Source organism: Abramis brama (genome assembly GCF_963993115.1).
Source record: "Abramis brama genome assembly, chromosome: 11".
Lineage (NCBI taxonomy): Eukaryota > Metazoa > Chordata > Actinopteri > Cypriniformes > Leuciscidae > Abramis > Abramis brama.
The window spans coordinates 10,154,540-10,182,024 of NC_139973.1; the positions used below are offsets into that span (position 1 = coordinate 10,154,540).

At 37.0% G+C, this 27,485-nt stretch overlaps 1 protein-coding gene across 1 annotated transcript in view; it reads right to left on the bottom strand.

The window, feature by feature from the left end:
• srgap3 (SLIT-ROBO Rho GTPase activating protein 3) overlaps positions 1 to 27,485 on the bottom strand; it is a 97,338-nt gene that overhangs the window by 13,080 nt on the left and 56,773 nt on the right. Inside the window, exons 6-19 of the mRNA XM_084129144.1 lie at positions 24,495 to 24,623; positions 22,103 to 22,324; positions 21,584 to 21,685; positions 17,033 to 17,230; positions 16,456 to 16,540; positions 14,327 to 14,354; positions 12,689 to 12,791; positions 10,644 to 10,704; positions 9,909 to 9,986; positions 8,470 to 8,604; positions 7,614 to 7,719; positions 6,680 to 6,907; positions 5,942 to 6,015; positions 1,436 to 1,616 (exon numbers count right to left, since the gene is read on the bottom strand). Of these exons, the coding sequence (XP_083985270.1) occupies positions 1,436 to 1,616; positions 5,942 to 6,015; positions 6,680 to 6,907; positions 7,614 to 7,719; positions 8,470 to 8,604; positions 9,909 to 9,986; positions 10,644 to 10,704; positions 12,689 to 12,791; positions 14,327 to 14,354; positions 16,456 to 16,540; positions 17,033 to 17,230; positions 21,584 to 21,685; positions 22,103 to 22,324; positions 24,495 to 24,623 (1,730 nt within the window). The remainder of the gene's footprint in view (positions 1 to 1,435; positions 1,617 to 5,941; positions 6,016 to 6,679; positions 6,908 to 7,613; positions 7,720 to 8,469; positions 8,605 to 9,908; positions 9,987 to 10,643; positions 10,705 to 12,688; positions 12,792 to 14,326; positions 14,355 to 16,455; positions 16,541 to 17,032; positions 17,231 to 21,583; positions 21,686 to 22,102; positions 22,325 to 24,494; positions 24,624 to 27,485) is intronic.

Consider the following 27,485-nt stretch of genomic DNA (forward strand, 5'->3'; position numbering starts at 1 on the left):
AAATGTAATTTATTTTTGTGATGCAAAGCTGAATTTTCATCAGCAAGTACTCCAGTCTTTGGTGTCTTATGATCCTTCAGAAATCATTCTAATATGATAATTTGATACTCAGTTATTATCAATGATGGAAACAGTTGTGCTGTTTAATATATTTTTTTGGAATACTTTTTTCAGGATTCATTGATGAGTAAAACGTTAACAGCATTTATTCATAAAAACAGCATTTATTCAAAATAAAAACATTTCTAACAATATAAATCGTTACCATCACCTTTTATCAATTTAACGCATTCTTGTTGAATTAAAGTACTAATTTCTTAAAAAAAAAATTGTTATTATTCCCAAACTTTTGAACGCTAGTGTATATTGTTACAAAAGATTTCTATTCTAAATAAATACAGTTCTTTTTAACTTTTTATTCATCAAATAATCCTGAAAAAAGTATCTCAGGTTATAAAAAAATATTAAGCAGCACAACTGTTTCCAACATTGATCATAAATCAGCATATTAGAATGATTTCTGAAGGATCATAAGACACCAAAGACTGGAGTACTTGCTGATGAAAATTCAGCTTTGCATCACAAAAATAAATTACATTTTAAAGTATATTAAAAAAGAGAACCATTATTTTAAATTGTAATAATATTTCATAATATTACTGTTTTTTTTGTTTTTTTTTGTTTTTAACTGCAGGCTTGATGAGCATAAGAGACTTCTTTCAAAAGCATTAAAAATAGTAGTGTTTCCAAACTTTTGACTGGTACTGTATTAATGATATAAGATGAAGAACAGCGATGTTTGATGGTGGAAAGACTGCACTTTGACAACAAAACTCTGACAAATAATTACAGACTCCTATGAAATAAAAGGATTAGGCTTTGCCTTTTCTACCAAGCTTATCAAAACTTTACTTAATGAAAAGCACCACTTATTTTATTTCTCCATTTTAATCTCAGTTATTTCTATTATCTGAGTTTTTCCGTGTTACTTCACAGCAGCTGTTTGCGTGTATTGGTTGATTGGTAACAGACCTTAGAGTTGATTACCGAACTCTATGGAAGGGTTTAAGATTTCCTAACTACAGATAAGATGAGATTTTGTAAGATAGGATAAGAATCCGAAATCAACATAAGATTTGCTTCAGTAATATAAATGTGTGAAAAATCCTAAATGAACTTGTCAGATCTTAACTTGAGACTTAAGATAGAAAGTTTCTGTAATACGCCCCCTGGACCCTAAATATGGCTCAGGTTCCTATAGGATTTTTTCCACCAATTTTATCACTTTTGATGCAAACATCAAAGTCTTACTAAAAAAAGTAATAGTAGGACCTTTCTTCAACAAGCTGCAAAAAACATTTGTGTTATGCACCAAATAATAAAATAACTAAAATTAATTAGATTAAAAAAGTAATTATTTAGTATAGATACTTACAGGTCTTGTACTACTATATACTGGTGGGGTATGAGGCCGTCAACCCCGTTGTGTCTGCCCTCCCACCAGTCCTCAGATGCACGATGATACAGCAAAAGGGATGCGCCTTTTTTGAAGGACAACTCTCGAGGAGTCCGACCCATGTAGTCAAACTTTGCGATGGCTTCAATCTGCTCCACCTCTGTGTGTGTATGAGAGAGAGAGGAACAGTGAAACTAGGGCTCATTAGCATGTTTGCACAGAGAATTATGTCAACAAATTTTCAAAGAGCTTCAGAGCACTTCACCAGACTCAAATCTGTCATGCTCCCAGCTGATTCTCAGCAAAACATACACACACACACCATGTCCAGACCAGTTTCCAATTTGTCTGTCCAGACCTAACGCAAAAATACTGCACAACACTGAACACACACACACACACACACACACTCTTGTACATCTATCTTTATGAGGACATTCATTGACACAATGCAATCTCTAGCCACTTACCCTAACCTTACCCATCACAACTAAGTGCCTAACCCGAACCCTTACCCTAAACCTACCCTTAACCTAATTATAACCTTATCCCTAAAACCAAGTCTTGACCCTCAAACAGGCCTTTAAAGGGGTCTCAGAAAGTGAGGACCGGCCAAAATGTCCTCACTTTACTCTCTTTGTCCTCACTCCAATGGTCTAAAACTCAAACTGGTCCTCACAAAGATAGTTGTACAAGCACACACACACACACACACACACACACACACACACACACACTATATATTTATTCATTTAGCAGACGCTTTTATCCAAAGCAACTTACAAATGAGAACAATAGAAGCAGTTAAACTAACAATTGGACAACAATATGCAAGTGCTATGACCCTTCCCAGGTTTTTTTTAATTTTATGAATAGATATAGAATAGAAGAGAAAGTGTTAGTATTAATACACAAAAACAACAACAAAACAAAAAACTAACTTTTGAACAATGCAATATTGCTAAGACAAAAAATACTGTTCAACATCAACAGGCTCATGCACAGCAAAAGGTTAATTTATTTCTCAAATAGACCCTATATTCCATATCATAAAGATTCACATTCATCACATTATGGTCTTACACATCAGAGGATATGATCTCATCAGGACCACAAAGAAACAGGCACAGTTCTAATACAGATGGGTTACTAAAAATGCAAACTGGACTTTATCTAAATCCTATCAAATCTGCCACCCAGCTTCCATTTAACGTGACCAATGCCATCATATGACCACAGATCACTTCACGCTTCACCCCCCACCCCAGACGCTGCCAGGGGCAAACAGACAGTGGGGTCATTCAGGGTTAAGGAGATATACAGAGCAAATCAGCGCTTGGCAGAAATCTCCAAGTCAACTAAAAAAAAACAATCAGTTTCATTAGGATCTCCACCCAGGGGTGAAATTAAATCCAGGCATGGCACAGAAGTGGAAGGAAAGAGGAAGAATGGAAATGAAGAGAGAGAGAAAATCAGCCTTTGCTATTCTGTATGTCGTCTGATTGTTTCCATTGTGACTGCACCTGATTGGCTGGATTGAAGGCTCAGATTCTGATTGCGGTTTCTCAGCATGTGTTGAGGGTTACAGGGAAAGTTGAGATAACGCTGTTTTGGAGCTAAAGCATGTGACTTCAAACAGTCCTGAAGTCATGCATAAGGCGGGCTTTAGCTGATGAGCTCCAGAGAGAAGGGTCATTTATCCTGAAGTATGCGTTTAATTCAAAATTGCAAGACATGGCTGGTCATTCAATCACAATTTGTCTTTTATAATCCACCTTATTTTTCAATGCAGAAGTAAGCTATTTCCTGTGAAGGTGCTGGATTTCTGATTAATTAGGTGCTATAGGTAAATCACTAGAAGAATGATTTACCTATTCTGCTAAACGACTAAATGTAAGAATGAGAAGTAAACAGTGAAACTATTTGAGCTACAAACCAGTCTGTTTATTGTATCTATTGTATAACCAGTCTATATATATATATATACTGATTATGACGATAAATTAAAATAATAGGATAACAAAAAACAGTTTGCAAGCAGCATAACAGACTGTTTTTGTACAGGAAGCCTTCCACATTTTAAATAAAAATAGATAGCCCGCTAGGTCACTTATATTATCTGAATGTACTCCATTTTAAAGTCACCATAAAATCAAAATCGACATTTCTTGCTTTTTTTATGGAATATTGCAGTATTTATTATAAATGATTTATCCATGCACATCATTATTGTTTTTCGGCGTGAGGACAGGACAATCTGTTACTCACATGAGATCACAGCAATAGCAAACCACAACAATCCAATCAATTACCGATGGACAAAATCAAGTCTCGCCCCTAATTTCTTTTCTGTTCTGTAATAATTTCTTTATGTGTAAAACTTTAAAGGTGCAGTAAGCGATTTCTGAGAAACGCTGCTGAAAGTGGATCGGACTGAGCACCACAACACACTTGTAGCCAATCAGCAGTAGGGGGCGTGTCCACTCATGATGAGGGAGAAGAGAGAGTGAGCAAGAGGGAGATTTGAAGAAGGACTGTAGAAAGAGAGATGGCTGAAAGACATTACAAAAAAGAAAAGGTCAGAGGAATATCACTGGAAAAAGAAGGATTATAGGACCCGTATTAATATTAGACAAGCTTTTTCAGCACTAGAGAGACCTAAGCGGGAGGGCCTGAAAACAGATGCCGAGGTTGCGTTGTTTCTGCTCCATACAGGAGTAACATTGGTTTGCTGTTTTACAGAACCAAGATATGTTGTTGTTTTAAATGTTAGCTATTGTAACAGGACAGTTTTAAGTGTCATTGTTTGTCTTGAGCTGGTGTGCAGCTGGCGACTAACAACAAACTCTTGCTGTATATACTCTAGTGTACTGTATATTAATTTTTTGTCCTTGTCGTTTGATTGTAATCTTCACTTTATTTTTCACAAAGCATTATTTTGCTTTGCTTCAGCTATGATAAAGAGACATCCACTCTTGCACTGCGTGTTCGTTCACTTTGGGGGCGAAGCAATGAAGTGAGGGGTGTGTTTATCAAGAGTGTTACTCAGAAATCGCTTACTGCACCTTTAAGTGGAAAAAAGTGCACCTTTAAATAGAAAAACAAACAATGCTCTATTTTTTGTGATAAAAAACATAAATTCTTGATTCATCAGTTAAAGGGTGAACCGTCTTAGAGAATCTGAAAAAAAACTTGGTATGACTTCTTTAATGAGCAGCATGCTGTATGCGTGAGATGGTATCAGCAGTGTGGCTGATGTTTTGGGTTAGCGAGTGAGTGCAGCTCCATCAATCAGTAAATGAAGGGAGCAGGCGCAGGAAGCCCCGTGAGACCTGTTTACTCACCCTGAACAAAGAGTGTGCAAGAGAGAGGGAGAGAAGGAAAACAAACTGATAAAGCCAAAGGAGGAGGCAATTAAGCAGAGAAAACCAGGGGCTGAAAGAGAGAGATGAAGCGCAAAGATTGCTGAAACTGGGCCGAAAGAGATATTTCCGTCTGCTTCTTCATTTAATATAGCAACAGAAATGTTGCTAGACAATGTTATCATTTATATGTGAGAAATGAAGAGGGTGAGGCGGGGGAGAGGAAAAAAGCAGAGAGAATGGCTTTTTTTAAGACCTGGAATCTCACATAACCCTTTATGAATCTGTGCTGCCAGTTTTCATCTTTCTTATCTCCTCATAGCCCACCAGCCAATAAGGATGCACACTGCTTAAAGGGCACAACTCTGATTGGCTGAACTAGATGTCAATCATAATATTCACCAAACACCACAACCTGGTGTGTATGAAGCATTTCTTTATTATTTATTTCTTCTTAATCAGTATTTTTGTTGTTTTCCTGTAAAAAAATAAAAAAATAAATAAAAAAAACCTTAAAGATTAAAATCTGAGACATTCTTGCTGCTCAAGTAAATGCATTGCATTTTAGGACGGTTAGATGTTTTACTGGAAAACACGACACAAATACAAATTTAGACATTTTGAGGAAAGAAATTAGTGCAGTCAAAGTCTCATATTGGCGGTGGTTGTATGAATAATATATATATACTATATATTATTCAAACAACCACAGCCAATATGAGACTATGACTGCAATCATTTTTTTCCACAAAATTTCTAAATCTGTATTTTTTTTTTTAGATCAACTGTTTAGATCAAACTGAATATGGCCCAGATGTTTCAATGCCAGTTTTGACATCAATTAGGTGTTTGCCATGCATGTGCGCGCACACACACACAAACACACAACAATATTTCTGTTTTTTAAGAAGCAATATGTGGTCGTTTTGATTCCATTCACTCCAAAGGCTAGCATAAAAATCTGACTGTACTTCTATTGACTAAGCTAAAAACCTCAAATGCTGATTTCTGCTTTGGATTATTTGTGGTCTCTTATGCAATATAATTGAATACAACATCCTTCCATAAGAGACAATAATAAGAGTGTGTATAAAGCAATGAATGAATGCAAAAATGGGTGTACCATCATCGCTTGTGTGTGGTTCGGTGCAGTTGTCTGCTTCATCAATGGTGCCTGGTTCACTGTGAGGGCTGTCACTGTGTGAATATACAAACACAAAGAGACGGAGACATTTAAGAGCACAGTAAACACAATAGCTGCACGTGATAATGCCAGCATTGGAAAAACCATGGCAATTACAGTTTTGCAATGTCACGCCATTAGTTATCAATCCTGTTAGTATCAATATTAAAGACTCCATCAAATGGTTTGACGAGCATAGAGGACTAAAAGCCACAAGTCACATTTAGATTTTTTGAACTTATTTACATTTATTACTAAATGTTCGGGGTACTTAATGGAAGTGGTTTGCTTTGATTATATATTAAAGCAAACCACTTCCATTAAGTGCCCCGGAATATCATGTGAAAGCCATGGTATATTAATCGGCTAATCTATTAGAACAATAGTATATATCAAAGAACCATATTATATTTCCATCTGATACCAACCACCACTGTAACACTACAATCATTTTTGTAAGGGTTCAATGGTTTTATAACCATCTGTTTTAGAAGTAAAAATATAGCTTTTAGCAATAGGTTCCAAAAGTCATCCAAAGGTATTCATCTTCATATGACCTGAGTGCTAAACTCCCCATTCATTTGGAGTAGAGCTCAGTTTAAGCCACAGCTGGATCTAATGGAGAAATTATGACATTCCTCAGTAACAACAAAATCCAGCTAAAATCTTCAAACTCACCAGTACTCCTCTCCTCCAGTCATGCATTTCTCATAGACAGGGCCGTCCAGCTCTCGCGGACTGGGGAAGATGACCTCATTGTGCATGATGATGGTTTTAATGACCTCATTAACATGAGCCTGGCAGGCCACAGGGTCCTGACCGTCCGGGATGGGCATCAGAGTGGGTCCAAAACAGATGGCAAGGTTATATGGGTCCATCATGTTCTCATCACTGTACTGGGACAGACTAGAAAGATGAAGAGACAGAGAGAGTGAGAAAGAGAGAAAAAGCTTTACATGTCCTTATTACATGACGTAATACTGCAGGAGTAACTTTTTAAAAAACTTCCTCTCTTATTCCTGCTGTCTATTTCAATACATTCATTCATAACTTTATTCCAGAGAATTCATCTTCATGTACAGTGCATTATCTTTCAACAGAGGAGAGCTCATCTCTCATTGGGAACTCTCGACTGAAGTTCACAGCTGCAAGAGCTGCGGGCACCGACAGCAAATGAAAGTGGGGAAGAAGTCAGAGGGAAAACTCGTGACGTGAAATCAAATTCTCTGTTTAGTCTGGGGGAGGGTGAGGACAGGAAGCATTAATAAAAAGCCAGGAGAAGAGGAAAGGTATAGTACAGTACAGACTGATGGCTTTTTTCCTGGCGTAAATATTCTCTAAAGCACTCCTTGACAGACATGGTCATAAATTAGACAAGAACAGTGGGGGCTGTTGAATAGCTCTTTGTAAATATAATGAATGTCTTTGCTTGAGACTGCTGCCATTCATATAAATGGTGATTTACTAGGAGATTTACAGTGTAAAGACAGAGAAGCTGTGAAGACGGTAATGCGGTAAAATTATAGATTAGCCTCCCGCTTTTGAGAATGTATGTGCGTGTGTGATTGTGGATCAGCTGGTTCAAAGTATGGTACACGAAACGGCCACTTACTGATTGAGAAAAGCAAACAGGTATCTCAAGACAATGATGATGGTGCGAGGAAGGGTGACGATGATCTGCTGGATGTGGTGGGCTCTTTCAGCGGATGACTCAAGCTCTGAAACAAGCAACCGACAAACCAACATTCAAATAAAACAACCCACAGCTCCACATTCAAAGTTTACAAACTGCTCAAAGCTTTGAGGTCGGTATGATTTTTTTAAAAATGTTTTTTAAAAGAAGACTTTTATGCTCACTAAGGCTGCATTTTTTTAATCAAAAATACTGTAAAAACAGTAATATTGTGAAATATTATTACAACTTAAAATAAGTTATCTATTTTAATATATTGTAAAATGCAATTTATTCATGCGATGACAAAGCTGAATTTTCAGCATCATTACTCCAGTCTTTAGTGTCACATGATCCTTCAGAAATCATTCTAATATGCTGATTTGAAGCAATATTTCATATTATCAATGTGATGCATGATGCATGTTTTTGTGGAAGCAGTGATGTATTTTTTCAGGGTTTTTTAATTAATAGAAAATGAATAGACAGCATTTATTGGAACTATAAATATTTTCTAACAACATAAATATCTTTACTGTCACTTTTGATCAATTTCATGCATTCTTGATTAATAAAAAAAATTATATTTAAAAAAAACCCACAATCACAAGTCACAACACAATCTGTGTTTCATTAAACATTCTCTTGACAGACATAACAAAAATAAAAAATTTGGAAAGATAAAGCCAAGTTCCAATAAGAGCATACAACAGATAACAGGAATCTATGGAGTAATTTCAGATTGAATCACTCCAGTGACATTTTGAGCGTTCCTGCATCTGAACGCAACACTCACTGATGGTGGAGATCATATCCAGGAAACGCTCCTTTGGGAACAAGGGGTTTTCCAGCCCTCTGAAATACAGCTTAAGAACACCTGCCACTGAGTTGATGTCCTGATCGCTCTGATCATCAACCAGTGGGTCCTCACCTGAAAATGTTTTATTAAATTAAATAAGTCAGTTAATGAATACATGCAATTTATTAAGACAGGGTCTACAAAAAAGAGATTCATCTCATTCCACTCCTAAATTCCCTGTTATGAATCAGTTGAACATGAACACAAATTTGGGCACTAGCAGACACCTTGATCCACTTAATACTAGGATGCTGATGATTCAATTACCTGTAACAGGCTGAACATTAAAACATAGCTATTTATCAACAAGATTACTGTACAATTTTTATGACTGATATTCTTCTAGTACCATTTGTGTACCTTGCATCTCACTTGTAGATGAAATATGCAGTTGTCCTCCATATCTGACTAATTATTCCTTTTTTACATTTATTTTCCTTCAATGCTTTAGTCTTTTTTTTCTTTTCTAATGTTACAATTCGATTTAGACCTTTATGTGGGAAGGGGAGTATTGTACATGGGGGGGGGGGGGTGATTATTTTTCCTGCTATTGTACTTTGTTCTTACAATATACTTAATTACAAAAAAGGGAGAATATAGCAAACAACCCACACTCAGGGGTTTCAACAGTGCATTCTGGGAAATTCTAGGCAGCGAATGTTTCAGCGCAATGATGGTAATTACGATGATGTTAAAGGAGCTGTATGTAAGAAATGTATTTCAATTAATCATAAAATGGCCCTGATATGTCACTAGACATTAAGAAATCATGTTCATTTCAAATACTTATATCACTGACAACAGTAGTCTGGCCAGGATATTGTCATTTAAAAGTGATAGTTGCAGCCCTCAACTGATGTTGATGTTGTCATGTTGTGTTTTGGCCTGATGCTTCACCCTCCACCTATCTACCAATCACGAAGTCAGTTGTGTTTCAGCATCCGGGTTGCCAGCTCTGCTCTAGTTACCACAGCTGCAGCTACAAACGTTCCTGCTGGATCCTTCAGCTTATCTGGCAATCTCGAGTCAGGGGGGAGGGGGAGGGGATACACTGCTCTACAGTAATTTGAAAGTGATTGCAGTACCAGTTTTGGCCACAATCTTACATACAGTTCCTTTAAAGCCCAAGAAATTACAGACTCTGACACCATATGTGAATCTCAAAACCAGGCACATGATTGTCTGTGTGTGCAAACATGAGCTAAATATAGAATCAATTTGTTGAACAGTAAAGCTTTGGTAAATTGAAACCTCCTTTCAAATCTAATTTTATGATGTTATTTTCACCCTCTACTCGGAAAACAACATTCACAGTTCAGAAAGTACAAAAAATAAGAACTGAAAATTAATTACAGTTCATCTTTAGGGAGACTAACCTCTTTCAAATGAATTTTTAATATCATTGACTTCCACCTGAGATCCAGGAACTCGGAATATGCCTTGTTGTTGCAGCCCTGGCACAGGAAAATAAATAGAAACATGAGTCGCAAACTTGTCAAGGCACGATATTGCATTATCTTAGTTCAAAACAAGGTGAGCACAGAAGAAATTGCAACATTTCCCTCTAAGGGATCCTTTATTTTTGGCACATATGAGTTTTGTTAAAGAGGTTCCAGTCATTTTCTAAGACTTCACTAGATCCTGAGGGAAAGCCTGATATCTTAAAGCAATAATCTCACAGAAAGAGTAGATTAGGTTCCTGTTAGCAATCTTTGAGGCAGCACAGAGAATTGAGAGTTTATAGCATTATCATTTTCTGCCCTAACATCCATAAACATTTATAGTCTCTAGCAGAATAATAAATCATCTATCCACAGCATATTTAGCAGCCAAACCGATGTCATTCTCTAAATTCTCTGACTTCAGTTTCACCCTGACAGATGGACTTTATATGGAACTTTTTCGAAAGCATCACGGGAACACTAAAACTTACAACAGATGAGTCCTTATTCAAATTAGCATCTGTGTCTCTGTGATTCTGTGAGTGTCGATCGCTCTCTGAATGATAAGGGGCTATGTTGTTTTTGGAGAGCTCTCTAATGGTTTCCAGTAGCTCCTGAGTCAGCAGGTTTATCTGCAATCAATTAGTGACCTTTCCTTGAACCGCTTACCATATAGATTGATGTATCGAATACAGCTCTCCACCACCAGAGGAATGGGTTGACCTGAATCCTGAAAGACAACAATCATTACAAAATGGCACCAGTTTTAAAGCAGCGGCTGAGATTTAAAGGGATAGTTCACCAAAATATGACAATTCTGTCATTATTTACTCACTCTCATGTCATCCCAAACCTGTAAACTTTTTTCTTTCAAGGAAAACAAAATATAATATTTTAAAGACAGTTTTGTACATACAATGTAAGTCAAACAATAAGACCCAATTAACTTTCATTTTATGGCCAATTATTTTTATTTTTTTTCTGCAGAAGAAAGAAAATCATACATTGTGAGTAAATGATGACAAAAGTGAACTTTTTTGTTTTTAGGTGAACTATCCCATTAAAGGTGCACCTACACATTTTCCCCTCATTTAAAAGAAAAGAAAAGTACTAATAATAGTAGCTAAAAATATCATTAATATCACGTACAATCATGATAAACCTAATTAAAACTGTTGTATTTTACATGGAGCAAGTCGCATCATTGGGCCATTACTACCTCTGTAATTCATGTTATTGGACATACTTTCTTGTGGAATATGAATATAGAATTAAAACAGCTTTTTCAAGGCCAATACTATGACATTAGTGAGTGTACATTATTTTAATTTTATTGTGTATAGTACTGTCATTTTGATTAATCGCGAATAATCGCATCTAACATAAAAGTTTGTGTGTGTATACTGTATATATATATACTGTATATATACACAGAGTATATACACATACATATATATGTATGTATGTATGTATGTATGTATGTATGTATATATATGTATATATGTATGTATGTATGCATGTATGTATGTATATATGTATATATATGTATGTATGTATGTATGTATGTATGTATATATATATATATATATATATATATATATACATATACATACATATATATATACACGTGTGTGTGTGTGTGTGTAAAATATAATATTTTATATTATATATTTCATATATACACACACACAATATATTTACAAACTTTATGTGAGATGCAATTAATCACGATTAATTGATTTGACAGCACTAATTGTGTAACAAAATTAATATATTTGCGTATCAATATGTGCAGAACTTTAAAAAATGTTTTAAATGGCAAAACTGCTTGGTGCACCTTTAAGAAAGTAACAATTTTCGAAATGCTTCAAAAACAAGTAATATATCCACACACAAAAAAAAGTAGTATTTTTTTGGTTGTTTTAGTAGAGAAAAAAAGCAAAGCATTAAGCATGTCTGTCTATGAGAGCATTACACAAAAAAAATAATTAAAAGTTCAGCCAAGGCTGCTGATAGCAACTCATCCTAGGTCGCTACAGAAAGCTCATTTGAATTTCTCTTTGAACTCTTGTGGAAAGAAACAAAGACAAGCCATTTGTCGAAGCAAATGTATTACAGCCTTATCTGAAAGGTAAAGACAGTCCATGGCTGGCCCTATTCTACAGTACCTGATTGCGGGTACGAGCATTCCGTCTTCCCCTAGGACACAAAGCAGCGTAGAGCAGAGCAGAGGAGTGAAAGAGGTGAGAAAAATCACAGTTAGAGAGGAAGGGACGACAGAATTGCCATGGAGACGACAGTGTCGTTGTGGTGACTGGGTGGAATAGCATTAGGACGGCTGCTGGAATGGCTTGAGATGCAGTAAAGGGAGACATGTGGAGAACGTGATGCCCTTCAGTTCATTTTCTCTGCTATTAAAATGTATTTTTAAATAAAATAGTTTAAGTTTAATGGGTAATCGACCACTTAATTGTGTAAATTATGCATCAAGGCAGTTGCTTAACAACTAATGAGCATTGCTGAGTCTCTATTTAGGCAGGAGGGCATCAGCTGCCACCCTTATCATCTGCATCATCGCCACCTGGCGAAAGACGGAAATTAACAGAAGCAAATAGAGGGTGTGAGAGCATGAGTCAGTCAGAAAAGATAGACAGATGTTCAGCCATCCCTCCAGCCCACCAGAGGGCACTGTTAGCACCAAAGTCAGTGGGTACCTTAATGAAACTCTCCATATTGCCATTAAACAGCTTATGGTTATAGATGGAACGAGGCCTTGGTTTCCGCAATTTCTGTGGTTTCGGGGGAAGGGTTGGGGGTCTGAGGAATGGAGATGGTTAGATGGAACAAAAATACAAGCAAAATTCCCTCTGAATCACATACGTATATCAAAGACCTTAAATCTATAAAGCGCAACCCTTTCCTGTCTACACAATCGTGCCATTAACTCTTGCATATGTCTCAGTGGAGGAAACAGCCGATATTGAAGGGTTTAAATAAGCAACAGACATGAATTGTTGTTCTTCGTAATTACATCATAATGCTTTTGACCTCAAATTAACCGATAACAACTGCAGGGAGTTTTCTATTCCCTGTAGGAGCACTGAATCGGGCCCTTATTGAAACAATTGCTGTTGTGACAGATTGGTAAATAAATGCAATCAAAGTCAAACATGACATGGCTCTGTACTTTGGCTGTAAACCTGAGGGCATAGCGCAAGCTGTTGTTTATATTTGCTTACGTTATTAATCATTAACAGAGATGGGCGAGTTGGATGTTTTCAACGGAATCAGAGTCCATAGAGAATCTATGCATTCTTAAGTATAGACATTGTGACCACTTCACTTTATTGTTTAGGTCTGAAACAGTCTATTCAAGTATGTGAATACATATGCTACTAGCTACGCAAGTACAATTTTATATGTTGCTGCAACAACATATGTGCCGACCAATCATTCGCAGCTACACAATTGCGTTATAGTGTAGCGTAGGTTTCATTTTAAAATTTAAGTAAAGGGCATATGATTATCAATGGCAACACTGGTAGATGTCATCCAACTGAGAGGTCAGAACAGGTCTGCATCTGTTTACCAGGAAGGCTCTATTCTCAGCATTCTCAGACTGTCAGAGGACGTTCTGGATAACCCAGCATGAGTTGAGCCCCTGCCAGTGACAGCTTGAGGACAAGTCCCCTTTTGACGATAAAAAAGTTTTATTTTCCCTCTCTTGCTTTTACTAGAGCTTGTTATGTGATTTAGAGTTTGTTTTATCAGCTGAACCTGCAGAAAATGGACCGACAAATAATGTTTTTTTTTTTCTTTTTAGTCTAAAAATGCCATAAAAAGATTTGTGATTGTGATAAAAAAAAAAAAAAAGAAATTAAACCAATCATCATGGATATTGATAATGAATATGGATGAGAAGTATAATGACTGAATCTTATTCTTTAATGACCCCATGGCCTGACAAGTTTTGAGACCATTTAATTGGACAAAAATCTTTAGATATTGCAGCAAAAGCAAGCTAAGAGAATATCTTCGATCTTAAAATCGAAGATTCCAAAAAGGGTTCTTCACAGCAATGCAATCTTAAAAATAAAGGTTCCAAAAGGGAGTTTTGGCAGTGTTGCAATTTTGAGTTCCCCAAAGAAACTTTCAGTTAAAAGTTCTTTAAAAGAACCAATTGTTTCTTAGTGTAAAGAATATTTTAATAACCCGAGTTACCTTTTTCCACTATAAAGGACCTTTTGTGCAATGTAAATGTTCCATGGATCTTCATGCAATCACAGATGCCAATTAAGAACCTTTATTTTGTTTCTGAAAAGTGGGAATTTCATCATCATTAGAACTCTTACCTTGTAGTTCCACATTCGGCTCTTTCTCCTGAAAATGAGAGATAAAAGAGGGAGGAGTCAGCAATGTCATTATTAGTATGATCTCATGCACTGGGCTCTAAAGCGCGGTCAGAGTGTACTGAGGGCTATCGTGAGACTGGCCAACACTATTGAAGGCAAGATGAATGGGTTAGCAGCCACACTGCGCTTGAGACAAAGAGGAGCACTGGTCACCCTAGAAACCTCGGAAGGGCCCTGCGGGGTGTCAGATGGTCACATAAGGGAACTAAAAGAGGCTAAATGAGTGTGTGTTTGTATTTGTGTGTATGAGGGTATGTAAAGAGTGGGTGTGCATCAAGGGATTAATTTCACACTGGTGACACTGAGCGAAAGCTGTGTCAGCTCACTAAGTTCTTTGTCCCAATATTCAGTGATTCAAAAAAATCCCAGATTATACAAGAATGTTAAATCTTAAATGTCAGTTTGGGGAAAAATGAGGAAAAAAGACCCAAAATTACACATCTCAAGAGCAACTGCCTCTAACGCAGATCAAGTTTTTTCAATTCTGAATCGCCATGTAATGAGGTGGAACCACTAATGTTTTTACATGGGTACTTTAGTGATCTGAAGTGGCCCCTCAAATCATTTCATTTCACTAAATCTGCATATCAAATGGAGTGGTTCCCGTGTGCCTTTGCTTTGCCCTCTAAAATCATTTCAAAAACTGAAAGGCTTTTTTTCTTGCCAGCTGAGGGGTTAAAAAAAGACTCTCAGTCCTTTCCAAACACGTTTCTGGATAGCGGTTAGGGAGGATCTGGTTTACCTACAGGACAGTCACAAACAGAGACTATCTGTACATCACTCATTCAAATGATAAGCGTGAGCATTTAAGCCAGGTGGCTGGCGCCATGGCAACTCTTGATAACATTATCGGAGAGAATTAGATGTGCCAAGCTAATTGGCTTAATGGATTGAGGGTCAATTAGGTGAATAATTTAAAAACATGGGCGGTACCTGCTGCAGCCTTATGTGATAAACTCATGTATATGCAGCATACACACTAACTAACGCACACACCTTGGCTAGCCTCGAGTGTCTGGTTTTTACTCAGACGAAGAGGTGAAGTGTAATTGAGCACACAGTCTGGTGAGGGGAAGAGGCCAGGACTGGTCAGCTATCATATACATAGATGGCTGGACTCAGCTGGGGAGTCCCACAGTGTGCCGTCATTAGATTATGAGCTGCCGCACAGGCAGCTGCTGAAATCCCCCCCCCGGTGCCACTAGCTGATTGATTGGGCGTAAACTGCCTGTAACAGAAGTGACAAGAGGCCTTATGGGAAATGTGGCCATGAAAGAAGGGTCTCTATAATCATCTAACAACAAAAGGCACAGACTTAAAGGAATATTCAAGGTAATTTTTAACTAAATGAAAATACTTATCCTTCAGTTTGTAAAAACAAATAGGAAGCGCGTTTACACCAATGGCAGTCACGCACAATGGCAGTCTAGCTTTTTTGTTAAATCACTTAAATGGATTCTTCAAACACTGATCATTAGATAACAACATTTCAGTCAAAGATTTTCTTGAGGCATTTGCTTCAAAAAGGTCTTTGACTGAAACATTATTATTTGCCAGAAGAAAGTCTTTGGCATTGGTATAATAAATCGACAAAATCTACAACAGTGTTTTATCTGCCCCCCTCCCCCTCCAGTTTTAGTGTGTCAATACAATGCTTGTTTTAATTGTTTAATTCCAATTTTTATTAACTAAATGTAGGTCTAAATTGAGTACGGCGATACACTGTGGGATATAGGTATGATACTTACTGTAAACATTAGGTTGAAAATTACCCAAACTTGTGGAGTTCATTTCAGTTCTACCAGCTTTCAATAAGACAAGTAGATGCAAAAAAGAAGAATTTTCACTAGTGGTCTGGTCTTAAACTTTTAGATATCACTTCTGTATGTCTTGTCCAGTTAGCCCAGAACCATTCATTAGATATAAACTTCTTGAACTCGCTGTGCAGCAACAACTTTCAATTTCGTACCCAACAGTGACCAAATTTGCAATTAAGTGCCAGAGGCTTAGCTGACACTCAGCATTTCCAGAGAGCACAGAGAAACTTATTTAATAAACAGACAACTCACCTTCCCCCAGAGTCTGTTTCAGAAGGTCATGCTTGGCCTGCAGCTTAATGATGAGGTTACTGCCGTTCAGGTACTCCTTGAATTTCTGCGACACAGATGAAGGCGTCAGTGAGCTAATGATTTTAATGGGATGTGACTAAAACTGGGGAGTGATGTGTGCTGTGGGCAACAAAGAACAGATTTCGCTGAACTTTGCACGCTGCAAATTCAATCTGTTCCGATAGGAGGATTTAATTTCCGTCTCATTGGTGAGGCATATGCCTTGTCACGAATGTTTTGCGGATTCATGTGTGATGACTGAGTTTGGATAGATAGGACAGGCCGAGTAGACTTTCATATCAGTGTCTGCAGATACATTTCTGAGGAGAACCATAGATTAAAGATCTACTGATAGACCAGAGATCTTGAGGACCAAGACTTCATCTTATAAATGGATGATATCGGGTTTGGCCCTCTGATGTCTGAAATAACTAATACTTAGGATTGCCAATCGAATAACAATGTATGTCATATAAAAATGGCCTAAAAATAAAAAGCGTACTGGTGGGCCCAGTGCTTATGGTCTGAGAAAACTCACAGTGAAGTAAAAGACTTCTGTCTCCTGCTGATTGGCTCGTCTCTTAGCAATGTTTAACTTGCTCATGTAACTCTCGGAAGCCACGGATTTAATGGACTCTGTGGATCGGCTGTGCTGGAAGGCGTCTGACACATCAAAGTCCTCAACTGTCAGCATGTCTTGTAAGGTCTGCATGGTGGCATCCAAAGTCTTGCGTACCTAATTAAAGCATAGCAGGGACTCAGTAAGGTGAAGAAAAGATGACTATGAACTTTTAGAACATCAGTTACATAAGAGATTTACACTAGCGTTTATTTAAAGTTTAAATCAATTATTTTATTCAGCAAGGATGCATTAAATTGATCTTGTTCTTTTCAACTTTCTATTTTTCATAGAATCCTGAAAAACTGCAAAAAAATATATATTAAGCAGCAAAACTGTTGTGGTGAGCACAAGGGACTTCATTCAAAAACATGAAATCTTACTGACCCCAAACTTTTGAAAGGTAGTGTATACAGTGCTATGCATAAGTTTAGACACCCATGCTAAAGTTGACTAAAAAGAGGAATAAAAAATCATCTTTTGGAAATTGAACTTAATTCCTTAATTAAAAAAATTAAGGACAACCTTTAAGGACACCAATTGTCTTTGTTTCTTTTACCTAGAGATTGGCATGGAGTACTTTCCATAAGATCATCTCTCAGTGCAAATCAAACCAGCTATTAGGCTAACTGAAATAAAACCATGCCAATCTCTAGGTATGGTGAAGGCTATGTGATGATGTGGGGCTATTTTAATTCCAAAGGCCAAGGGAACTTTATCAGGATGCATAGTATCCTGGATCCATGAAGTAACTGGCCTTTAAAAATAAAAATCTGCCTGCCTCTATGGGAATTTAACATAGGGGTGTCCAGACTTATGCACCCTGTATTTTAAGGAAGAACATTTATTTATTTACGATACATTATTCATTCACAAAGAAAATTGGTGTCCTTAAAGGTTGGATTTTTCCTAATTTTTTTAATTAAGGCATTAAGTTCAATTTCCAAAAGATGATTTTTTATTCCTCTTTTTAGTCAACTTTAGCATGGGTGTCTAAACTTATGCATAGCACTGTATTTCTGGACACCTGACAGTGACGTAAAAAAAACATTTGTTAATCTTGGAAGCATCAGTTTAGAATAGGTTTAAAATTATACCTAAATCAGTAATGTTTCACACCATGTTTAAAGTTTAAAATAAGAAATAAATCTGAAAACACGTAAATAAGACGTACATTCCTTTTTATTTATTTTTTTATGAGGCAGAAGAGGCTTCCATAGTAATTTTCATTTGAAAAAGTTTAATGAAAAATATTATTATTCTATAAAACATATTTTCTGACATATAAAAAATGTTGGTAAAATAGTTATTTATCATGTTGTTGTCATATATTGCTGGCAGGGTATGAAAAATACAATAAAATACTGGCCTGATCAAGCCATTAGAAGAAAAAAACAATATTGTGAGAACTTTTACAATAACATTTTCTGTGCCCATTGTACATGAAAAAAATGCTTATTGTTTTGCAAGAACAGGTTTGCAATAACAGGTAAGTGGCACTGTGATACATTCAAACCCACAATATGAGCTTAAGAATATTGAAAGACACAAAATATGTGTGCACTGGTTGAGAAAACAAATCACAGGAAGAAGAAAAAAAGTGTAAAATGAGCTTCAACCTTGTGTCTGCAATAGCATCTATGTGTCACTTTGATGCATATAAGCCCACAGTGTTTTGCAGCCTAGTTGAATGCTTATGCAGGTAAAACTTTTAAAACCTGAGAACTGAGCAATGGCCCAGACTATATGCTGGCTCAAATATCAGAACCAAATTTGATCCCCATCCTTAACGTCAACAGCCAAACCATGCAGTAGTATACAGCTTGAAAACTTCCTAAACCTCTATGCCCTCAAGAGATCCCATTGATTTCTTCAGGATTTGGATTCCATTCGACCCCAGGACCAAAGATCATAGTGACCGGTGTGTAAATTGGCCCCAGGCCCCCACAGATTAATGTGACACATTTCCTACTTGACACAAAATTATCCATTACTAGCTGGTTATGAGACACAAAGTGATAAGGGCAAGATGAAGTCATCAATACACACAGACGGAAGCTATTATAAAGTTCATTAGCACCTGCATACACTTAGTTGGTTGGTAATGTGCCCGAGTTGTATTCGTTCTCCCAAGACAAAGAATTACCCTCACTGAAGACCAAACAAGGAGATAACCGGTCCTTCCCAAAAGAAACACCATTAACAGATGAGTACACTAAAAATACACTCACAGTTCCCAGGAAAGATGGACTAAATTGCAATGAGTTTGATTGCTAGGCTGAAGTATTCTCTTGAGTGCTTTAAAAACGGCAGAAAAAAATGTATGCGAGTAAAGCTGAGAGCTCTTTGAGTGCTAAAGACTCGTGTGAGAGAGGCAGTTGGGCTTTCTGCAGAGTTATGACACTAAAGAAGCTGATGAATCTTTCTAGTGAGCAGGTGTAAATAAAAACTGAACAGTTTCCAAAGCATTTGGTTGCACCAGCAGGTGTTAAAGTCAACAGGAACTTGAGTTCGCAAACTATTTTACTGCTATAATGTGACGTCAGGTGCTTGAAGTGGAGGGATTGAAAATTATCTTGATGACATCAGCCCAAAAGGAAATTTGCTTCCTTCAAAGATTAACAAAGACACATTTTTTATCTTCGGAATAAAGGTGCAGTCACGTTTACCGTTGTTCCAAAGAAACTCCATTCATTTCAATAGGAATCCACATGATCAGAAATTTCAAGTATGGGCAATAGATTTCGTGGATTTGCCACAATGACCAAAAGAAAGTTATTTGGTCTGAAAGTGACTTCTGTGTGTGCCATGCTTCATACATCTCTACACTATTGACAGTAGACACTGGATTTTTTTTACCGTGAAATGTCTTAATGTGAACTGATGAATCGCGATGATCTGAGCAAGATAATAGGGTATATTTTCATGTTTCATTAGTGTCATCTTATGGGTTCGATGTATGGGTCCACTTTGTAGCTTGTTCTAACATAACCCCACTTATGACAGGGTCATCTCTGATTGACGAGGTAACTCAACCAACCAGTTTTTTTGTATGTTTGGAGGTGGGCTTAAATCTGAAATCTCAAATAACTTTGAGAACAAAGTAGAATATACAGTTGTGCTCCAATAAACTCTGAATACCTCTCAAGATTCAATGCCTTGAACTATAAAATCCACAAATTAAATTGACTAGATCTTCTACTGAAGCATTCAGTGTAGCTGCTTGGAACGGTATCGGTAAAGTTACCGTACCGTAACTTTGTTTCCCAGCAGACTGATAAAGACCTGCACACCCTGCCTTTTTGGAAATTAGATAAAACCAGTCAATCACATTAAGTCAAGTCAAGTCAAGTATATTTGTATAGCGCTTTTCACAATACAGATTGTATCAAAGCAGCTTCACAGCATTAAATTAAAATAATACAACAAGGTTTGTTCTAGTGGAATTTATTGATTGATAAAATTAAATTAAATATTCCCAAAATATCCCAAACTGAGCAAGCCAAAGGCAACAGTGGCAAGGAACCGAAAAAACTCCATCAGGTGACCTAATGGTGACCTGAAACTCCATCAGGTGACCTAATGGAGAAAAAAAAAAACCTTGGGAGAACCCAGGCTCAGTCGGGGGCCAGTTCTCCTCTGGCGTTTATGAACTAGAGGCCGGATTGTAGTTTGAACTGTAAGATTAAAAATACCTGGCTGAAGAGATGCGTCTTTAATCTAGTTTTAAACTGGGAGAGCGAGTCTGAGCAACGAACAGTATCAGGAAGGCTATTCCAGAGTTTTGGAGCTAAATGTGAAAATGCTCTCCCTCCTTTGGTGGATCTGGATATCCTAGGTATGACCAAAAGCCTCGAATTTAGTGATCTCAAAGAGCGCGATGGATTATAGGGCGATAGAAGATCCGTTAAATAGACTGGAGCTAAGCCGTTTAGGGCTTTATAAGTCAGTAGCAATACCTTGTAATTAATACGGAACTTTATAGGTAACCAATGTAGTGATGATAAAATCGGTGTTATATGATCATATTTTCTTGATCTAGTAAGAACTCTAGCGGTTGCATTTTGGACTAACTGTAGCTTGTTTATTGAGGATGCAGGACAACCAGCTAATAAAGCATTACAGTAATCTAGTCTCAAGGTCATGAATGCATGAACTAACTTTTCTGCATCAGAAACTGATAGCATATTACGTAGCTTAGCAATGTTTCTAAGGTGGAAAAAGGCTGGTTTTGTAACATGAAATATGATTTTCAAAAGACAGGTTGCAGTCTAGTATAACACCCAGGTCTTTTAGAGCTAGCAATTGTGGAAAACCTTGTTATGTTAGTATGCAATATGCATCACAGTCAGTGAACGGTCTTGTGGGCGTAACATCTGAGGATGAGCCTAAATAATTATTATAGAGAGGTGAATAGCATGATAATGTCCATGATAAAATGTTGAATGTAGTAACTGTGATGATTCTTACTTCCTCGTTTTCAATCTTGAGTGTGGCCAGGCGGGACTGCAGTTGGTGGTAACGCATCAGAAGTTCTGTCTGCACGGGCTGCTGCGCACTCACCTGGCACACCTGAAATGCACAGAAGTTTATCACCGTCATACATTTATGTCTTGACATGGTTTTTACTAAACATTTAGTATTTCATTATTCTTAAAGGAATAGTTCAGCGAAAAATGAATATTCTGTCATTGCTTACTCTCTTTGGTTCTAAACCAAAAAATGACTCAAATTTTGTCTATTTTTTACGCAAATCTAATATACAGCTTGCACTATAGTGCACAAGAAGTGAAATGATTGTTTTATGGTATTTTTTAAATATTTCATTATATTGAAATGAAGTGGCCAGGATAATCTTTAAGAACTCAACTGTAAGAAAGTCATACAGTTTGGAACGACATGAGGGTGAGTAAATAATGACAGGATTTTCATTTTTGGGTGACCTGTTCTATTAATAAGATACTATTGAGTAAGTTGAAGGATGGATACCTCATCTCCCATGTGCGGCAGAAACTCAAAGCGCATGGGTGGGCAAAAGACCTGATTGTACATGTCCATGATCTTGTGCTTGTCACTGCGAGGGTCCAGGTTGTCTACAGCATTCTCAATGATGTCCAGACCCTCATGGCGAGAAGTCTCCAGGTTATATTCGGCAGAAAGATACGTCCTTAATGTGCGCGCCAAGCTAGCATGATATCCGAGGTCACAGCACTGTGGAAAATGAAAGAAAGAGATAAAATATCTTCCAACGAGCCTGTATGACATTTAAATGAACACCAATCCGATCTTTCTTCCTATGAAGACAGTATAAATGAAATTTTATTTGTCTATTTTTAGCAATCTTGAGATTTCACATGTCACTCTGGCAAGACAAACTGTAAGACAGGTAGCATCTCCTGTGTCTCCGTGGATAGTAGTGTCATTAAAATTACGTGATGTAAATGAGTGAATTTCATCCTGTGGAGATTCAAGATCGTCAGTATCTATAATTAGAAGAACAAGCGCTGTGGGATATCTTAGCTAATTAGTTTAAATGTGCAACAAATGTGCAACTAACCTATTTTAGCAACGTGGAGCAAGTTTAAGATTGCTTGAGGGAAACTTTAAACCTCTGTGAGTCATTGCGATGAGGCAGTTGACTGCTCTATTGGACTGTAAATCCATATATTATGCTCTAAAGTGTTTGAGTGCAAACACTACACGGTCATAGCCTATGGCATACTCTATTTAGCATTACAAAGCTGCAGGAGATGTAGGTGTACATTTGTAAAAAGCTAGTAATATCGGCAAGTTTAGATCTGTACTTACACATTCTTGGTCTAATAACAGCAATGGTGCTAATTCTCAGTACTTGCAAATAACCATAGATCATAACCATAAATAGTAGTAAATGTATTAAAATGTATTTATTGTGTCCATCAGTAATGCTGAAACCACTATTATATATTTCACTAATTTGAAATGGGGAAAAAAGTTAATTCACTTTTTTTTAGTCCATACAATAAAAGACAGATTGGTCTAATGTAGTTTTCAAAATATACAGTTCTTCAAAATATATTATTTTGTGTTCAACAGAGAAACCAAATTATGACAGGGTAAATGAGGATAAATGATGACAGAACTAATTTTTGTGTGAACTATCCCTTTAACAGAGGGTACGTAAAGCCCTCCTGGTTCCTTTGAAGCACCAATACTATGGGTTGTGATCATTCAAAAGTTTTGGATCCGCTAGCAAACCGTACATTTCTGGTATAAGGTACCCTGGCAAAGTTCAAGGTAACAAGGCATCCTGATTCACCACGACAGGCCACAAGTACCACATGAATTTCTATATACCCAGTGGTGGGTGTGGGAATTTGTGATTTTTGGTTTAGTGGTTTCTACCAATTAGTGGTTTTAAAGGTAAACCTATGTCAACAACCTAACTGAGAGCCCTTACAGAGCTCTTACAACTTCAACCTGTCAACTGTTTTAGAGATTAAATTTTGATTATATTTCAAATTAATTCAAAAAGTATAGAAAAAGCCTACATGTTTATTGTCCAATACAACATTCCCTAACAAAACAGTTACTACAAAGATATGCATACAGTGCTAGTTTGCATAGAGGAAAATATATTGGCTCAAAAGTTATCTATAATAGCTTATGTTTCCTCTTCGCCTTTTTGCTGTTATCAGATGTACAACTGTCTGTGTGGGTTTGTATTTTTGCAAATTGCTTCAGGATATCAGGGCGTATTGATGGACAGCAATGTGACACACTTTGCATCTCTCAGCAAAAATCACAGAGATTTGGTTTATCTACAGTATGCGTACTAATGCTAACATGACAGAAACAGCAGAGACGAGCCAGGAGGGGAAATATTTCAGTATACTTCACATCAACAATCCAGTCACAGCATATTTTTTGATAGGATGATACCAGTGCCACTGAAAGCCTGTTGTTGTATATGCAACAATATTTTGTGAATTAAATCCAGAAAATAGGTTTATGTGCAATTAAGCTGGTAATTTCATTTTCTTGTTATAGATCTGACAAAAAAAATCATTCTGGTTTGGCAGAATAATAGTTTTAATCGTCCTTTGTGTAGCCGAATGAAGCTGCAAAACAGATTAGAAGGTTACAGCAATGGTGATTAATATTTCAATAAAAACACAAATACCAGAGAGTGAGGAATAAAATCAGTACACAAATCCAATTCAATAAGAATGATGCAAAACAAACATTTAGAGAAAAGAAATAAGACAAACCATATTAACAAGCAGACAATTCACCCACAATGCAAAGAGAAACAGGTGGAGCAGAACTCTCATCAGTAAAACTGTTTAAATCCCAGCTGACACACACACAAACAAACCCATGCCTCATTGTGCATACTCACATCAATCATATCTGAAACATCATGGATGTAATATTTTGCCACGACGGCGTTGGTGGCTGCCAGGTTCAATAAATAGTCGTTACGGGCTTTTGTGCATTTCAGCTTGTTCTCTGAGTACTTGGCTTGCCTCTGGAAGAAGGAAACAAAATGGAGAAGAAATCAGTTAATATTATTAGTGTTACACAATCAGATTACTTTTTTTCAACTAGTAAAGTAATGCATTACTTTAAAATTTATAACAAAATAAATTGAAAAGTTGCTTTTCAAACAATGAATGAACAATGCAATGATTATATGTTAAATAACACAAATATACTTTATGCATTTAATCTCACTTTATTTACCAATGTCTTTGCAGCTGACCTTTTATGATCCGATGAAAATGACTTTAGCTAAACATCATATTTAAATATTTGTGTTTATTTTTTTACTAAAAAATATCTTTTTTAAACTAAGCTATTACTTTTAAAAGAAACGTTTCCCCAACACTGGTTGTTTTCAGTAATGTGGTGATCGCGGCTTGTTGTGGCACTAAGTCGTCACAATATAAACTTGACACTGATTTCAGAGGAATACCGTTGCTTGAAATATTGAGGTAAAAAACAACAATAACATTTCTATATTCTAAATGTTTTACAGACTATTTTATGTGTTTTCAGCTTTTCAGCTAAAAGATCAATATACAACCAATTCAAAACATTATTTATGAAGGAATATACAGGAATGCATGAATTAAATTAACAATAAAATTATTTAAAACATATAAAATACATGTTACTTGCCCCAATATTAATATGACAATGTTCCCCAATCTGATATTTATGAAAAAATCCTTTTACCAAGAACATAGTGAAGCTTCGTGGGTTACATTTACCTTCACAATGACTCTTCCCTAAATGAGTGGTTTAATTGTCTTTCCTTGTTTACCCATGGGCTATTATAAAAATATTATGATTTTTTCCAATTTCTATCCTTTTTCATTTGTAGGATAGAATTTGCGAAAACATTATTGTGTTCGAAATCAAGACAAAACCTTTGACTCAGAATTTACTTTCACATTTAAGTTCTGCATGTGGCAGACATTTTTATCCCAAGTGACTTACGTTTCATTCAAGGTACACATTTTATCGGTTGTTGCTTTACCAGGTTATTGAAACCATGACCTTGTGCCATTGTGACAACTTTCCATTGAGGAAACTAGCTCCAGTCTCCACTACATCGAAATTATTTGTTAACAGTATACTCAAAGACACAATAGAACATACAATGAGGAAAATAAGTATTTGAACACCCTGCTATTTTGCAAGTTCTCCCACTTAGAAATCATGGAAGGGTCTGAAATTGTCATCGTAGGTGCATGTCCACTGTGAGAGACATAATCTAAAAAAAAAATCCAGAAATCACAATGTATGATTTTTTAACTATTTATTTGTATGATACAGCTGCAAATAAGTATTTGAACACCTGAGAAAATCAATGTTAATATTTGGTACAGTAGCCTTTGTTTGCAATTACAGAGGTCAAACGTTTCCTGTAGTTTTTCACCAGGTTTGCACACACTGCAGGAGGGATTTTGGCCCACTCCTCCACACAGATCTTCTCTAGATCAGTCAGGTTTCTGGGCTGTCGCTGAGAAACACGGAGTTTGAGCTCCCTCCAAAGATTCTCTATTGGGTTTAGGTCTGGAGACTGGCTAGGCCACGCCAGAACCTTGATATGCTTCTTACAGAGCCACTCCTTGGTTATCCTGGCTGTGTGCTTCGGGTCATTGTCATGTTGGAAGACCCAGCCTCGACCCATCTTCAATGCTCTAACTGAGGGAAGGAGGTTGTTCCCCAAAATCTCACAATACATGGCCCCGGCTCATCCTCTCCTTAATACAGTGCAGTCGCCCTGTCCCATGTGCAGAAAAACACCCCCAAAGCATGATGCTACCACCCCCATGCTTCACAGTAGGGATGGTGTTCTTGGGATGGTACTCATCATTCTTCTTCCTCCAAACACGTTTAGTGAAATTATGACCAAAAAGTTCTATTTTGGTCTCATCTGACCACATGACTTTCTCCCATGACTCCTATGGATCATCCAAATGGTCATTGGCAAACTTAAGACGGGCCTTGACATGTGCTGGTTTAAGCAGGGGAACCTTCCGTACCATGCATGATTTCAAACCATGACGTCTTAGTGTATTAGTGATCCCAGCTCTTTTCAGGTCATTGACCAGCTCCTCCCGTGTAGTTCTGGGCTGATTTCTCACCTTTCTTAGGATCATTGAGACCCCACGAGGTGAGATCTTGCATGGAGCCCCAGTCCGAGGGAGATTGACAGTCATGTTTAACTTCTTCCATTTTCTAATGATTGCTCCAACAGTGGACCTTTTTTCACCAAGCTGCTTGGCAATTTCCCCGTAGCCCTTTCCAGCCTTGTGGAGGTGTACAATTTTGTCTCTAGTGTCTTTGGACAGCTCTTTGGTCTTGGCCATGTTAGTAGTTGGATTCTTACTGATTGTATATGGGGTGGACAGGTGTCTTTATGCAGCTAACGACCTCAAACAGGTGCATCTAATTTAGGATAATAAATGGAGTGGAGGTGGACATTTTAAAGGCAGACTAACAGGTCTTTGAGGGTCAGAATTCTAGCTGATAGACAGGTGTTCAAATACTTATTTGCAGCTGTATCATACAAATAAATAGTTAAAAAATCATATATTGTGATTTCTGGATTTTTTTTTTTTTAGATTATGTCTCTCACAGTGGACATGCACCTATGATGACAATTTCAGACCCCTCCATGATTTCCAAGTGGGAGAACTTGCAAAATAGCAGGGTGTTCAAATACTTATTTTCCTCACTGTATCTTCTGGAGTGTACAGATATCATAACTCAAAATAACCTTGAAAAAACCTTTAAATAAAGTAGAAAGTGTTGTTAAAAGCTGTGAATGAGCAGCCAACAATTTTAATAGTATGTAAAAAGCATAGAACAAGAATAG